This window comes from Podarcis cretensis, assembly GCF_951804945.1.
Source record: "Podarcis cretensis genome assembly, chromosome: 15".
Classification (NCBI taxonomy): domain Eukaryota; kingdom Metazoa; phylum Chordata; class Lepidosauria; order Squamata; family Lacertidae; genus Podarcis; species Podarcis cretensis.
The window spans coordinates 29,578,822-29,596,206 of record NC_137185.1 but is presented as its reverse complement, the minus strand read 5'-3'; the positions used below and the strand labels follow the sequence as shown (position 1 = coordinate 29,596,206).

General features: G+C 46.9%; 1 protein-coding gene across 8 annotated transcripts; it reads right to left on the bottom strand.

The window, feature by feature from the left end:
• Window positions 1-82: 82 nt before the first annotated feature.
• On the bottom strand, window positions 83-15,948 carry SLC37A4 (solute carrier family 37 member 4). Of its 8 annotated transcripts, none has more exons than XM_079956053.1 (11): window positions 15,696-15,948; window positions 10,795-10,911; window positions 8,144-8,598; window positions 6,992-7,224; window positions 5,314-5,557; window positions 4,898-5,056; window positions 3,712-3,797; window positions 3,433-3,546; window positions 2,629-2,694; window positions 1,476-1,614; window positions 83-1,392 (listed from the first exon to the last, which is right to left on the bottom strand). In XM_079956053.1, the coding sequence occupies exons 3-11, from the start codon at window positions 8,289-8,291 to the stop codon at window positions 1,226-1,228; spliced, it is 1,356 nt and encodes a 451-aa protein (XP_079812179.1). In that variant the 5' UTR covers window positions 8,292-8,598; window positions 10,795-10,911; window positions 15,696-15,948; the 3' UTR covers window positions 83-1,225. The 8 variants fall into 8 exon arrangements, with proteins under 8 accessions (XP_079812179.1, XP_079812180.1, XP_079812185.1 ...); XM_079956054.1 differs by lacking the exon at window positions 15,696-15,948 and adding an exon at window positions 15,590-15,669; XM_079956059.1 differs by lacking the exon at window positions 10,795-10,911 and having other exon boundaries at window positions 15,645-15,948.
• Window positions 15,949-17,385: the final 1,437 nt, after the last annotated feature.

Here is a 17,385-nt window from a genome sequence, read left to right as displayed (position 1 = left end):
AGCCTGAACCAAATTGCAAATCTCTATGGGCTTCTGCTTAGTGGAGTAATACTATTTAGGAAGAGGCCTCTGCACAGGAACATAGGTTAATTCTACTTTATTGTCTTTATTGCCGTCAGTGTACACTCCATAACAATGAACAAGATCTGGAATCCAGTTTCACATAAAACTGTCCATTTTTAGTCTGCATTATCAGCTCCGCATGGCAATTATAGTTAGAGGCCCCTAAAATGTCTGCAGAAGTGTCCAGGGAAGTTCTAATCAGTGCAAACTGCAAAATGCCTACATTCCTCATTATCATGTATCTATTTACATCAGTCTGAGGGCTGCATTCCCTTGCTGGCAATATGCCAGTAGAAAACAGGGCCAGAGGCAAAAGCAGGAGGATAACTCATGTAAATTTAACTTTTGTACAGCAGACTAGTTTCTACACACACACATCCCCTTCTCTCTTCCATCCATGTAAGGAAGAAGCATTACAAGAGTTCAAGAACACATTCTGCAAAATGAAAACAATGTAGGGATGGGGTCTGGGGAAGAATCCAGGGGACCAGATGAAAGAGTCTTGGGTAGTCACATTTGGGCCCAGTTCTGAGGTTTGCATGTCTATATGCTTAGTAAGGTACACATGCCTGTCCATCCTTGCCTAGCTACAGCCCCAAATACTAAAATTAAGGAATGAAGCCTTCCCTCTTGTGAATGTCTCCAATTCAGTTACACCCCAATGAACCACAGACTGTTTGAGAAGAGAGTTCTCGGAATTAACTGAATGTTGGAAGGTGAAGAAATCAAGGGAATAATTAAGCACAAATACACAAGAGAAGTGTTCTGTAGGTGATGGAGGTAGAAAAGTGACACCTCCCTCTCCAGGCAGTGAAAATGAGTCCTTACGCTGCTTGCTTACAACACAATTGGAAGAAGTGCAGGCTGCCAGTGAGATCATCAGGAGGCTAATACAGGTGGAGCTGCCAAATCTTGCCTTTGCCAGGGAGAAGCAGAATAGGGTTGGGTCCATTAGGTCCAAACCATTCTGGCCGTTCCCATTTTAAGGAACAAAAATAGGTGGCAGCAAAGTGATTTTTTTTTTAAAACACAAAACTTTACCCTGGTCCAGGATACACTATCAAAGCTTAGTTCTGCCTTGATCTAATAGTTGTTGGAGTACTTTTTTAAAACCCATGGTTGCAGTGGGAGGCTCCTCCAACAGCCAAGCCACCGCTCTGCTTTAGTCAGCCTTCTTTGGTACACGGCCCATCTTGGTGCGGATGTTCCTCAAGAAGAAAAACACTACTGTGCTGACCGTGCAGGTAATTTCTGCTACCCAGAAGGCTGTTCCCCAGCTGTAGTGTTTGGCGATGGTACTGAAAGGTAGCCCAGCCAGGAACCCTCCAACTGAAAAAGAAAAGAAAAGGTCACTTGAGGGCAGGGGGAGAGAATGTGTTGCCATCCTCAATTTCTGGAAGGACTAAACTCACCATTTGCCATTAGTGCAACAATGGCATGAGAAGTTCCACACAGGTTTGACGGCGCACTCTCATTGGCTATTACTCCAAACAATGCAATCGGCCCATAAGAGCAAAATCCAAAGATAGCTCCTAACAGCAGGATCCATAACTAACAAAACAAGGACAAAAAGAAAGTCAGAATATGGGGGTAATAAAATTCCAACTACCCTACAGCTTGCTACCTGGATCTCTGTCTACGAGGTAGTGTTTCAGACTACACTTAAGAAATACCTTATACTTGTGAGAGCTTTAGTTCCATTTTTCTGGAGTCAAGGGGAACTGTTGGTTAGCAATCTGGTTAATTAGATTAACAACGAACATGAGCAGCAGTTTCTATAGAAAGCAAAGGTTGTGCAAGAGCATTTGATGGGGTTAGATGTCAGTAAGGGCTTTAAAATCACTGTTTGCAGATGCACAAATTCCAACAGTACCCCAGAAACTGTCCTTAAAATATACATGACTGTAAAAATGAGAACCTTTATCACACTGGTCTGATAACATGTCTAGGGCAACATTATCTATCAGTGCAATCAGAGGATTATATCATGTCTCCCTAAGCCAGGGGTCAGCAACCTTTTTCGGCCGTGGGCTGGTTCACCGTCCCTCAGACCTTGTGGCGGGCCGGACTATATTTTGAAAAAATATATGAATGAATTCCTATGCCCCACAAATAACCCAGAGATGTATTTTAAATAAAAGCATACATTCTACTCATGTAAAAACACCAGGCAGGCCCCACAAATAACCCAGAGATGCATTTTAAATAAAAAGACACATTTTACACATGTAAAAACATGCTGATTCCCGGATTGTCCGTGGGCTGGATTGAGAAGGCGATTGGGCCGCATCTGGCCTCCGGGCCTTAGGTTGCCTACTCCTGCCCTAAGCATCCCAGAAGCTACTTTTACCCTTTTGCCATAGGCAGATGCTCCAAAGCTGCTACCTATGAAGTGCACGTGTTAGGATACAGATGTGTGAAGCAGCTGACAGCATGAACAGACAATGTTTTGGTTTCTTTTAGACGTTTATTGCATTCCTTCAAGGTTCTAAACCCCACAGAATAACAGCAGAGAAGCAAGATATGGGAAGCTAAGGCAGGATAAAGATAAAGCAGAATATAGACCTCGTGTTCTGTTAAGCCCACAAGGTTAGAAAGAGGATGGAGGGCTAGAATCCAATAATCGCTTTCCTGAGAGAGAAAGAAGGAAAAAATGAGCAAGTTGCAAAGAGAGAAGAAGAAAAAGGCATTGCAATAACTGTAAAGCCTGCCATTCAGAAACACCACCACCTTCAATGCTGTACATCAATGATCGGGGCCTGTGGTCATACACAGGTTGTTGGACTACAACTCCCATCATCCTTGGCCATTGCTCATGCTGGCTAAGGCTGATGGGAGTTAAAGGCCACAGGGTCCTACTTCTGCTATTAATGGCAATACCCCACATCGGCTCGTGTGATGCTCTGCTTGGAACTGGGGAATTCCCTTGACTGCTTCTCTAAGGCAGAGCAAAGCTGGCGAAGCAGCGAAATTTATAGCTTCAATAGGTGGGACTGTGAATGGAAAAAGCCCAGAAAGGAAGGGTCCCAAGAAACTTTCACTCTAAGGGATCTAAAGCCAAAGAACATCACATATGCCCCAGAAGTTACACTTCATTTCAATTGTGGAAATCCTTCTCCTGGGATATGCTACTGTTTACTAAAAAGCATAAGGAGTCAAGAGAGTTACATGCCCAGTAAGTACTCCGGAAGCAGGTGATGCTGTGAGCCAATCAGGTCTTGCAATAAGGAAATAGTCCTTGCTTGTGCATGGGAACAGTTTTGTCCTTTCCTCTATCACATTGTGATGCTGTAAATCAGCTTTCTGTCTGAACTGTATCTGTCTCACCTAACTTGAGCTGTGGCAACAAACTGCTTTTGTATGGCTTACCTTAGGAGAGCTGGCTGTGACTGTGACCCGAAAGAGGTACATAGAAGCCGACATGCCTGCCATCATAGTGAGAAGAAGTTTGTGTCGAGGGTTCCCATAATTTGACAGGCCCATCTGGAAGACATGAAGATGCCCTTGTGTTAAAACGGCCAACAACCTCAGCAGTACCTGTGCCTTGCCAAGCCCCTCCTTTACCTATGTCCATACTGCCAATCACCAACTGCCTTGGAAGGCTGCCTGAAACAGACATCCAGGAGTAGCTGAGACAGGGTGACTTACCCGTGCCACTGCTTGGTCTGAAAGATAGCCAGCTGCAATGCTGCCAACCAGGCCCCCAACTTCCAAGGCGCTCATGTAGGAACTTCCTACAGGGTATACAACAAATAGAAGCCAGCTTACACTAGAGGGAGAATCTGCACATGAGAATTCTGCTTCCTTGTAGAACATGGAAATTAGGGATTTGCCAGGCCAGCAGTTTCTTGCCTGCTGAAAGCAGTTTCTCAGATATTTTTCCACCATGAAGTATTTCAGGAAACAAACAATATTTGGCATTGAGAATGGCCAGTAGCAGGTTAGAACATGGGGCACCAATCTTTTTAGGCCTGTGTGCATATCTGAAAATTTGCAAGGGGTGTGTGTGGGCTCAACCCTTTCTAGTTTCTTCTCTCACCTGTGTCACTATTTCTCCTCAGACAAATGAGGGAGGGGTACACTGGAAAAATAAGATCCAGTGCTTTCCAGTACTTCAAAAACATTGAATCAAGCAATGGATTCTCATTGATCTTTGTGATTTTTACACAGAATGAAAAAAACAACAACCCAGAGGTGATCTGATCTATGATTTATGGTGATTTTGAAAAGATCCTGTCAAAATAACGAGGATCCACAAAGATCCATGTCTTCGATCCATGTTTTTGCATCATGGCAGCAACGAAAAACATTGCGTCTGTAGTTTTTACAATTCTGTCAATGGAGACAGATATGATCTGTGATTTGGTGGTGGTAGTGAGCCTGTGGGGGAAAAAACCAAACTTAAACCATTTCAAGAGAATTCATTTTCTAGATCAAACTCTCTTTTCTCTGACCCCTGCACCTACCTCCCAGATCAGCCCCCTTTACCTCCAACCCTTCCCCCTATTCTGTTTCTCTTTCTGTTTACCTGCTGATCTGAGTCTTGAAAACCACAATATAGCAGCAAAAGGAGAAGCACACAGAGTTGCAATTTCCTCTCACCTCTCTTTGCTTTTCAAGGTAGGGAAAAGGTACCATCTCTCACCTCCTCACGATGAAGGGGGCAGTGATAGGGCTCAGAGGCAGCCCTCAAGCGAATCATGTTGGTAACTCCCAACTGACATTGGCACACAATTAACTCTTTTACATTTTCAAGGGTAGGGTTAATTGCCTGCCACAAGGATTTGACTAGCTCTGGAAAACACAACATTAGGCTGGGGCTGGTGTCTCATACCCACAAGTGCAGACTGTCCTCTTTCCTGGATGAGAAATAGCTGCCCCCAGTCTGTACAGCATGTCTTCACACCAAAGACAACCAGATAGCTGGTAGACAGGACCCAGAGGTATGGAGAAAGCAGCAGCTCAGCCAGTGTGCTGTCATTTGCCGAGGAGCCTACAAGGAAGAAACCATTACTCACTTGAGCTTGAGCTAAGCTCTCATAAAAGTTTGACTGTACTGGAGAATTTCATGGCTTCCCATTGATCCTCACTGGAGGCTTCCATGAGCTGACTCTTATAATCCCCTGTCAGGGCTACCTGCCCTACCAGATACTACACCTTCCACTTTGCAGCTTGGTCAAAAGTAGGTCATATCAGGCAGTTCTGCTGTTTTGTCCCACCTCAGCCAGTTCTCACCTCCCAGACACTCACCCTTTTTCCCTTTCTTGGGCCCAGGCTCAATGTTGGGCAGTCCCACGTCCGAGGGCTCATTCTTAATCAGGAGCAGGCACACAAAGGAGGCGACCACACACACAGAGCCGGAAAGGGCCAGAGTTGTGCGCCAGTCATAGCTCAGCGCCATCAGAGCAGCCACAATAGGGCCCAGCCCTCCTGCCAGGTTCATGCTGGTGGAGAGGATGGCCCACCAAGTCCCAAACTGGGAAGGTTCAAACCACTACACAGAAGGGAGAGAGAAAGGACATGAGTTGGGGCAGGTCCCCATCCAGGGCCCGGCATGCATACGGAAGGCTCACGTGACTTTAGAACTCCGCTCCATAAGCCTCCAGGCTGGTCATGAACAATGATGGCCAAAATTTTGCTGGAGTCACCAATGGGACGCAAACCAGTCCCCCTAGTTGCATCTCAAACTGCCCCTCTTGAAACACAGTTCCCAAAACCTTTCAGCTGAACGGCTCCCAAAGCAGTTTACAGTATGAAAAATACATCAGCAGAAAATGAAACAAGATACAATCAATTAAGTCTGAACAACTTCTCAAAAATAAAAGGAGATAGATAAAAGGGGCATAACCAAGGGCAGCTCAAAAAAGCAGAGGGTCTTGCACAGCTAATAAGCAAAGGGCTGCCTGGAATGGGAGAGGGACACAGGCTTCTGCACAGGCTGAAGGTGGGACAAAAGGAGCTGGAGTGGCCTCTTGGTCAAAAACACTTTGCAATAATCTTCCTTTATTTTACAGATTTGAATAAGGGGGTTTACTGCTCCCAGAAACACTTGCAGCCCCCAATCTTTCTGCAATGGGGCCCCATTCTGCAATGTTACTGCCAGGACCCCAGAGAGCTTCCCCTTCTCCTTTTCGATGTTGCACTATCAATGGCTACTGGTTATGAGGCATATATGCTGCCATCTGAATCAGAGGCATGCTCTTCCTCTGTTTGTTGGAGAACAACAGCTATTGCCTTCCTGTCCAGCTTACTGTATGTCCCCAAGAGCTGCCTGGCTGCTTACTATAGGAAACCAGGTGCTGAACAAGGTGGGCCTTTGATTTGATTGACAGTGCTCTTCTTACTTCTTTATGCTGCTTGCACACCAGCTCTTCCTGGGTACAGAATGCGTAGCCCAACACAGAAAACACTTTCCACTGCAAGGCCCACTTGCTCAGCGTCATTTGATCATATTTTAGGCAGGCTGGGCAGGCTGCTGCTGCTGCTGGGGGCAACAGGGGTGCCAGCTGCCCAAGAATATCTCGAAGTGAAATATGATATGGCTTGTGATTGATAGTTCCCACCCCCGCTGCCAAGTCAAAGCTCACCAGAAGCATGGCACCTATTGGGAGCGGAGAGAAGTGGCAAGGCCTCTATCTCTGCAGCCTGGGACAGGAAAACAGCAAGTGAGGTTCTGGCATTAATGACCAGCAGCAACAGAAACAGTCACTAAACAAAAGCTACCAGAACCACTTGCTGCCACCTGCAGCTCTCAGCTTCCATTGCCCTGGAGAATGGATTTCGACTGATTGCTCTCTTGGCACAGGGCCCCTGCTGGAAACTTGCTGCTAGGAACATCTCAGGAAGCAGCAGCATGCCCTACACACACACACACAACAACAACAATAACAACAACCAAACACACACACACACACACACACACACTTACCTTGCGCAGTACTTTTCCACATGGGGGCCACCCTAGGCCCTGGGCCAGCCCATTGAGGAACCACAACCCTGCGAAGACGGTGACGGTAGAGCTCCAAGAGAAGACCACATTGACTAAGCCCACCAACAGGAGGCCAGAGGAAAAAAGCCATCGGGCACTCATTTGGTCAGAAAGGACCCCACTAATGAACTTGCTAATGGCGTAAGCTGCAGACTGGCTGCTGGTGATGAGACCTGCATTGGATGAGAACCCAAAGATAGTTATGCCATGCTCATGTTATGCCAAAGGAACTTGGTCACAAATGAACTCTTCAGCCTCGTTGACAGTAGTACTTAAACCAAGTAAAATGCTAGCCAGTATTAGAATTAGGTACGACACAGAGGCTCTATAGATTCTGATGCCCTTCTATCTATTACCTCAAGCTTAAGTCTGCATTCAGGAAAGGCCATGTTTGTCCTTCTCTAGGCAAACTGGGAATATATTGCTCAGGCTTTAGACTGATCTATTGTAGCTGCTTCCAGCTTGTGGGTAAACAATTGTCCACAGACCCTTTGTCTGGCATAATCCTTTAGTCACCATATCCTAGTGAAAATAACTCTAAGTACTCATACTGGAAATAAACATTATGTACTTTTATGCCTTTCCTGCCTCTGCCTCTGCTTCCTTTCCTTCATTGGATTATTGATTGTAAGTGCCTTGGGACAGGAGTCTGCTCTCCTATTATTATTAATATAGTTTTAACTACAGTGCATTGCGCTTAACATAGCATAAGAACAAATAAATACTAGCGCTACTGTAACATCAGGTTAAGAAGTGATGCAATTCTTCACAGTGGACATTAAGGGGGCAGATTACAGGCAAAACAACAATGACAGCCTTTATCTGGAAATGAAGGAAAATGCAAGTACTCAGAGAAGCCCAACTAGCAGCTTTTCAACATCAGTCCCAGAACTGCAAATTGGCCTCCAAGTGACTGGTCTCCTTCCAAAGAGAACTTCCTTGGCAAAGCAACAGCTGAATTCTAATTGAATCCCTAAGCACAAAGAAAGGAAGTCCCCCAAAATCTCCAGAAAATATTTTCAGGATAAAGTTTTTTGAGCACCACAAACATGTTCTGCATGCACCATCTCCCTCCAAGAAGAAAGCTCTTACCCAAGTCATCTTTGTCGAGGCTTATCTCTTCCATGATTGAAGGCATCACAAACGAGAACGTTTTTCGGTTGAAATAGTACAGGGTGTAGCCAATGAACATGGCAGAGAATATCACCACCCGATAATAGCCGTAGCCTTTTCCTGCCATTGCGATTTCAGAGCTGTGCCTCTAAGGACGGAGAGAAGGCGCCTGTAGCAGTTCTGCCTTTAGATCCCAGTTTACAGTAAATGTGAGAAGAGGGGTGGCAGCACCAGTGTGCTAGAAAGAAGAGAGAGAGGCAGGGAACCAGCAGCTGTCAGAGCACTTGAGCGGCAGGCGCTTGCCAGGGTTTCTGCTGAGCCCGGAGGTTTGCTGGAGTTCGCTGTTGCTCTCTTTTCTGCTCACGGCCACCTTCTGGAGAATAATTAACTCCGGGAACATGGCTGGACACACTGTTCAGTATAAATCCATCCACCTACAGTGAAACAAACAAGAGACGCTAGCCTGGGATAAACAGAGCTGTCTTCCGAGTAGAAAGATTAACAAGGGTTTCCTCACTCCCACTACACTCTGACCCCTGAACTCAAATAGCACGATGGAGTAAAAGGGTGGGGGGGAATCAATGCCTTCCTCAATCAGGTCTACAACATAATCTTTGATAGGAACTAAGTCCTGCTGCAGAAGCAAGCTGCCTATGGGCTGGGCAGTCTACCTAGCACCACCCTTCCTAGGAAAAGAGTCTTGCTCCGGAAAGAAGGTGCAAAGCTATAAAGACATTATCCTGCAGTCGCAGACACTGATGGATTGCTCTGTCAAAATCAGGAAGGCAAGAAGGCTGTCTCTTGTATTGGCAGGAACTTAGGCAGACGGCCTTACAGAGTCAGATCATGGGTCCATCTAGCTCAGTATTGTCAACACGGACAGGCAGCAAGAATCTCTCTAGGTTTTGGCAGGGGGTATCTCCCAGCCCTACCTCAGACTGCTGTGGGTTGAACCTGGGACTTTTTGAATGCAAGGCAGAGGCTCTACCACTGAGTGATGGCCCTGATACTGCAAATGAATTAAAAACCAAACACTTCCCTCTACTGTATTTCCAGGGTGGACCACCAAGCTTATTAATTTGGAAGACTTTTATTCTGCCTTTCAATTTATCAAAATTCCTAAGGAAGCTTCTAAATGTAGAGCAAAAATACAAACATCAAGGCGTATAAATGTAAAAGCACAAAAATAAAAGCATAAAATACAGAAAGGCAGCATAAAATTAAAATCCAAAACAATTTAAAGCACTAGATGAACTGCTTTTGCCCACACTGTTTGAAATCAAACCATGCAGGCAAAGGCACAACCAGAAAAGTACTAACACAGTCCCATAAACAGTGCTTCATAAGACCAGACAATCAGCTTACTCTTGGGATTTGAAAGCCCATATGCACAGGACTGATCAGCTGTGCTTGCAAACCCGCTTTCGACTCAGCCCTGTTTTACCTGCCCCATATAGCTTGGCAGAAACATTGAAACATCTTTTTCTGTCTGTGTCCACCTTTGCCCTCCATCTCCCTTTAAGCTTTCTCCCCGTTTTTAATTATTTATAAAGCACTCACATTATAAAATATCAGGGTGGTGTACAAAAAACAAGGATAAGTATAAAATGTATGTTGATATGAATGACAACAGAAAAGTTCAGTCAGAAAAGGCTTGGGCAGATAGAAAGATCTTAAGCACACATCTGGAAGATTAGATTGTTGGGGCATGCCATATCTTAATACAGTGGTACCTCAGGTTACAGTTGCTTCAGGTTACAGACTCCACTAACCCAGAAATAGTACTTCGGGTTAAGAACTTTGCTTCAGGATGAGAACAGAAATTGTGCAGCAGCGGCGCGGCAGCAGCAGGAGGGCCCATTAGCTGAAGTGGTGCTTCAGGTTAAGAACAGTTTCAGGTTAAGAACGGACCTCCGGAACAAATTAAGTACTTAACCCGAGGTACCACTGTATATCCCATGTTAAAGGGACTGCCCATAAGAGGAAAACCTTCCATAAGTTTGCTTGCCATTTGCCTTTTATCATAATTAACGCTTCCTTTTTCTGGAAAAGTTCAGGCTTTGTCTCTGTTATTTCCTTTCAGGTACCTTAGGGCACTCTGCTCACCAGACTAGGGTTCCTAAAGTTATGCAGGCTGTGCTTCTGTGGATTTGATAAACATGCTAGTTTCTTGGCCAGCTCTACTTGCTCAACAGCCTGTCCTCTGCCACAACAGAACCAGGGCTGCAAAAAACAGGTACCCCAAGCACTAGAGTAAACTCACCCATCATTATTCCAAAACAGCTTATTCCATGAAAACAGAAAAGTTTCAGACAGACATGCAGACACAATTCCATGCAGTGCATTCCAGTCAATAAATTTAGTTGCCATATTTTGCATCAGTTTATGTTTATGTGTAGTCTTCAAAGGCAGCTCCTAGAAGTGTTGCAGTAATCCAAGTTAGATGGATTACCAGGTTACCAGGTCACAGACAATGGTTACCAGGTGCAGGAGGTGCATCAGCCCAAGTTGCTGAAAGGCTTGTGCTAGATGCCATCTGGGCTTCCAGCATAAGGCTGCATCTAACCAAGACATCCCCAAGGTGCAAACTATTACAGTAGGAGGAATGGATGAGAAAATGAAATACCCACCATGCGGTTGATTAGATGAACTGGCCCTCTTCTTATTACTGTTAAGTTTATTAGCATTTGTCTGGTCCATGGCAGACCGCAATTTCCCTGCTCAGAACATCCTGTCTCACATGAATCCTGTATGAAAAGGATAGAGCTAAGTGTAAACAGCATATTAGCAACTGCTCTGCAAATTTCTTCTTAAGCAACAGAAAGAATGAAACACTCTTGTGGCACTCCATAGCACATACGCCATGGGGTAAAGTAAAAGTCCCCCAAGACAGCATGGGGAATCTGAGCTGAGCCAAATGCAACCCTCCAAGCCTTTCTACCCAGCCATCATGCCACTCTCCTAACTGGTTCAGCTCTGTACCCTTCTTAAGTGCTTTTGTGTGGCTGGAATGTGTCCCTGAACTGTGTTAATGCCTTTTGCTAGCATGGATGAAAGGATGGGTAACTTGTGGCTGGCTGCTGGAATGTAGCCTCTTGTACAGACCTAAGAGTTACAGCTGTTGTTCTACACACTTTTTGCCTCCTGCTCTGGGCACCATTGATATGTTCTCTCTGCAAAACAATTGTCCATGAGCTGAAAAATGTCTCCCCCCCACTTTTAAAAAAGTTTCCTTGCTTCTTTTAAGGAGTTCCAAAAATAAATCTCATTCAGAGATTTAAAATCTGCTTTGACATGTGATAATTTCACTGCAGTGTTGTTAGACAGCACTACTGTAGTTTGCTGCCATTTTTGTGTTAGGGTGTGAAACCTAAGACGCTGGCAAGTTAGCAATGTCATGTGACTTTAAGTAGTCAAGCTCGTTAAGTTGTTAAGTTGCTCATTATATAAAGAGTGTTTGTTTTCTCTGCCTGTGTGGCGTGAAGCAAAAATGTTTCTGTTATCTTTCTGTAATAAACCTGTCTTTGGAAAGACAGGCTTCCCTGTGTCATTATTTCTTTGCTGCTGAGACTCTGAAGCTTGTACTGCAACAAGAATCTCTGCACTGGACTTAATTAATGCTCTGCAAAGAGAACTGTTGCTGGTTGCGCAGCGGAAGCGTTTACTGGACCAGTACACAGACTCTCTTATTTTGTGTCCTCTCACAGGGACTTTGGAACAAAAGGACAAAATTTGTATTGAAAAGTGAGCTAGTAGAGAACTAGTAGAGAGCAAAGTAGAATGAAGTTGAAATGGACAAGGCAATACTCAGACTCCCCGCACAGATGTGGGACCACCTAAAATTATAAATGGGCTACAGAGTCCTGCAATTTCAAGGGTCCTTAACAAGAACTCCTTTAAACTTCACATAAAGCCCAGGGTTGCAGCAGAAAGCTATTGCTCTGTGTTTGAGCTAAATTTCCCCAGCTACTTGCTTTTTAGAAGGGCTTATTCCTGGGACACGGTGAAGCAGCTTGCAGACATTTGTCCTGAGTGGTAAGAGCATGGTCACATTTATCCCAGTTTTTCCACAGCCCTCTGAAGGAGATCCCATATCTTACTTAAACAGTATGACTTTCTAGAGCCTAAAAGGGCTTGGAAACAAGCATGCAAAATCAATAAAGGAAAGTCCATCAAAATGGTTCTGATACAAGTCTGATGAAGTCAGCGGAGCTTTCCCTCTACTGAATTTAGGCCAAAGAATAATTAACAGAGATAACTTTACAATTGGGTAACTGCCAGCAATGGGCAGTCAGCCAAGCTGGAGGACTGGGCCAAGGACATTACATGGTTGCAAATGCTATTATGTACACTTTTTCAGAGTAAAATTTTTATCTAGTCACTTGTTACACCACTATCTAAAACTAAGACTGTGTTACAGGATACTTTACATTACATTTTATAATGAAGACAACTCTGTGTGAACAGCTGCCTATTAGTGTCTCTTCCTAAGTAGAACAGGATCCCCAAGGATGTGCTTTAGGAGGAGCTTGCTTTCAGGCACTAGGTTGGCACTGGCAGAGACCAATTCTGCATTACAAAGATGTCTGCAAATGTGGCATGAAGGCTGACAACATTAACCTCGCCATATGGAAACAGTGGAACTGCAGTGCCTGGAGAGTGTCAGGTCATGAAACGCTGTGATGCATCTGCAGCAGCAAAACCAGATGCCTTCATTTACCCCACCTGCAATAAAACATGTCTCTCTCATATTGGTTTCTACAGCCACAACAGGTGCTGTAACTCTCCAACTGTTTGACTTTACCTCTGATGGTGCACTCTTTCATTGTCTCTTGAGACCATCAGAGGTAAAGTCTTGAGACTTTACCTCTGATGGTGCACTCTTTCATTGTCTCTTGAGAGAGAAGTTTACCAGCTTCTTGTAAAGAAGCTGGTAAAATGCGGACTTGACTATGCTACCACTCAGTGCATTTGTAACTGGCTGACTGACCGAACCCAAAGGGTGCTCATCAATGGTTCCTCTTCATCCTGGAGAAGAGTGACTAGTGGGGTGCCACAGGGTTCTGTCTTGGGCCCAGTCTTATTCAACATCTTTATCAATGACTTGGATGATGGACTCAAGGGCATCCTGATCAAATTTGCAGATGACACCAAACTGGGAGGGGTGGCTAACACCCCAGAGGACAGGATCACACTTCAAAACGACCTTGACAGATTAGAGAACTGGGCCAAAACAAACAAGATGAATTTTAACAGGGAGAAATGTAAAGTATTGCACTTGGGCAAAAAAAATGAGAGGCACAAATACAAGATGGGTGACACCTGGCTTGAGAGCAGTACATGTGAAAAGGATCTAGGAGTCTTAAAGGTAAAGGTACCCCTGCCCGTACGGGCCAGTCTTGACAGACTCTGGGGTTGTGCGCCCATCTCACTTAAGAGGCCAGGGGCCAGCGCTGTCCGGAGACACTTCCGGGTCACGTGGCCAGCGTGACATCGCTGCTCTGGCCAGAGCCAGAGCCAGAGCCAGAGCCAGAGCCAGAGCCGCACACGGATACGCCGTTTACCTTCCCGCTGGTAAGCGGTCCCTATTTATCTACTTGCACCCGGAGGTGCTTTCGAACTGCTAGGTTGGCAGGCGCTGGGACCGAGCAGCGGGAGCACACCCCGCCGCAGGGATTCGAACCGCCGACCTTTCGATCGGCAAGCCCTAGGCGCTGAGGCTTTAACCCACAGCGCCACCTGCGTCCCGTAGGAGTCTTGGTTGACCACAAACTTGACATGAGCCAACAGTGTGACGCGGCAGCTAAAAAAGCCAATGCAATTCTGGGCTGCATCAATAGGAGTATAGCATCTAGATCAAGGGAAGTAATAGTGCCACTGTATTCTGCTCTGGTCAGACCTCACCTGGAGTACTGTGTCCAGTTCTGGGCACCACAGTTCAAGAAGGACACTGACTGGAACGTGTCCAGAGGAGGGCAACCAAAATGGTCAAAGGCCTGGAAACGATGCCTTATGAGGAACGGCTAAGGGAGCTGGGCATGTTTAGCCTGGAGAAGAGGAGGTTAAGGGGTGATATGATAGCCATGTTCAAATATATAAAAGGATGTCACATAGAGGAGGGAGAAAGGTTGTTTTCTGCTGCTCCAGAGAAGCGGACACGGAGCAATGGATCCAAACTACAAGAAAGAAGATTCCACCTAAACATTAGGAAGAACTTCCTGACAGTAAGAGCTGTTCGACAGTGGAATTTGCTGCCAAGGAGTGTGGTGGAGTCTCCTTCTTTGGAGGTCTTTAAGCAGAGGCTTGACAACCATATGTCAGGAGTGCTCTGATGGTGTTTCCTGCTTGGCAGGGGGTTGGACTCGATGGCCCTTGCGGTCTCTTCCAACTCTATGATTCTATGAGAGACAGATGCCAAAAATGGGGGTTTGTGTGTTTTCCTAATATGCTATACTGTATGTAGTATTAATGTAGTATATGATGTAATGTATTTATGTATTTCTGTGTGCCATTGTCGTACACGCACATATATATTCCAACCTACATTCTGAGAGACGCTTTGGGTTACAAGTGACTAGTAAGTTTAATTTAATAAATAATAAGGGGAGGGAGGCAATAGTTATGGTGGAGTTAACAGTTCAACTTTAGCCTGAGATAATTCTGTATACTTTAAGCGGATGTTTGAATTTAAAGTTTGGGATTGGAGAACAGCGTTATATATTAGGAGCTGCACTGCCTTTATTCTTCATTTCCATATATAAGTTCGCATTTGTGAAAACAAACAACCCAAATATTATCCAATTTCTTACCCCCTTTTCATCATGTGGTTGCGGGAAGTATGACAACAATTTTAAAAAGTACAATGCTGAAATCAGTATTAAAAGAAATACAAACATCGTGAGTCAAATATTTAGAGTTGCCAAAGGCTATTTAGCTAAAACACTAACGAATTTTAATGCCGCCTAATATAAAACACCTTCCCGCGTGACGTGGTCTAGGCAGAGATGGGGCTAAATCGAGAAACGGCAGCATCTTGAGTCTGTCTCGGGTGTTTGTGGGGGTGCTGGCACGTACCCCATACGGAGCCAGGCAGGAAAGGCAATTGAAGGTGCAGAGGCAGTCAAGAGACCAGACGGGTCCCCCGACCCCGGGCGGAGACTATTCGCATTCCATTCCTCCCGCCTGGGGATGGGTTCAGGCAGTGCGAGGAGCCCACCTGCCCCAGGGGAGCGCCATCCCTTCACCCTCCGAGAGGATAGCGGCGCGACAGCGGTAACCTTTTAGTATAGATCCACACAACAAGGGAAGCAAAGGTCGCGAGGACGCAGGAAGAAACTTTTAACACGCTCGCCGCAGACGCTCCCTCCCGCTCCCAAAGGCCTCCGGGCGCCCCTCAACGTCGGCCCGGGCACGTTGGGCCCATACAATTCAAGGGCGCTTGCCCAAGCCGGACATGGACCATTCGCCGCCGCCAACCCACCAACCGGCCGCGGTGGTTCCTCTGCACCAGCCGCAGGAAAAGTGGGCTAACCTGATAGTGGCTCCTCAGCGACCCGCAGCTTGAAGCTCCGCCTTGCGGAAAGCATTCTCCTCGGCTATTGAGCAAGGGGCACGCCACTCTCCGGGCTCCTCCAATCCATATTGTCCGTGTCGACAGGTAAGAGCTTCCGGCCAATCCCTGCCTCTCGCGCGCAGAGTTTTCTATGGCAACGCTTCCCTTTCTAAGCAGGGTCGCCAACCGTGTTTCGCCTCCTTTACCTGTTTTCCGGTCGACCTCACGTCCCAAGCCAAGCTGCAGCGCACGCGCACTGCCCGCTACTGAAAGACCTGCGGCCTTCCAAGTTTGAATCACTTTTCCCGCCAAAAAGTAACGACGAGAAGGGGCTGCGCCTTTTGAGGCAGCCAAAGGCTGCGCTGACAGCATTTTAAGTAGGAAGCACCTTGAGGAGAAGCTGAAGGAGGCCATATATAAAATAAAATAAACATAAAAATAAAAGAGTGCTGACTTTCCCCCCTTGGCCAGCGACTTCCACAGAGGAATGGTCACCAAGGCAACAGCCTCCCTGTCCCTCCTGTCAAAAATGAAACCCCAACTGAAGGCATCAAGCACCACACCAAACAAGGCCCTGGCTTCATGCTAGGAGTATTTAAAGTTTAGGAAAAAATCCAACACTCTTTTATATAGTGGGGGCTTAACATGAGACAGGATTCCAAACTAAAAAGAGGTTCAGGGACAAGAAAAAATCACACAAGTAAAGGTAGCCAATATGGTGGTCATCATGGGACGCAGGTGGCGCTGTGGGTTAAAGCCTCAGCACCTAGGACTTGCAGATTGAAAGGTCGGCGGTTCGAATCCCTGCGGCGGGGTGCGCTCCCGCTGCTCGGTCCCAGCGCCTGCCAACCTAGCAGTTCGAAAGCACCTCCGGGTGCAAGTAGATAAATAGGGACCGCTTACCAGCGGGAAGGTAAACGGCGTTTCCGTGTGCGGCTCTGGCTCGCCAGAGCAGCGATGTCACGCTGGCCACGTGACCCGGAAGTGTCTCCGGACAGCGCTGGCCCCCGGCCTCTTGAGTGAGATGGGCGCACAACCCCAGAGTCTGTCAAGACTGGCCCGTACGGGCAGGGGTACCTTTACCTTTACCTTTTATGGTGGTCATCAGATGTTGTTGGACTGCCTTTGGGCTTAAGCCAGTGGCGTAGTGTGGGGGGTGCGCGGGGGAGACGGCCGCACCGGGCGCAACATCCGGGGGGGGGGGGCGCACTCGCCGCCTCCGGAGTCGGTGAAGAGCCTCGGGCGCAGGCTGTAGCAGAGCCCCATGTCTCGTGGAACCGACGAGCTGTGCGCGCATCCGGGCTGAAGGCGTCCGGCAGGCAGCGGCTCTCAGCGCTCGCCACGGTCCCTGCGCATCAGGGCCGCGGAGGGCGCGCCAGGCAGCCCCTCCTCACAACCCCGCCGCTGCTGCAGCTGCTGGGCCATGTTGAATTTTTCTCGCCTCTCTGCCCTCCTCCTCCGGGCAAGCGGCATCGTTTGGGCGGCAGTGCCAGCGGCAACTCGCCTCAGATCACCTGACACGGACCCGCCGCGGCGGCTACCTTACTGTAAATATCCCAGCCCAGGCAGCAGCAGCAAGAAGAAGCTGGCAGCAGCGGCAGGTTAGGGGCGCAAATTACTTGCCTTGCCCCGGGTTAGGGGGCGCAAATTACTTGCCTTGCCCCAGGTT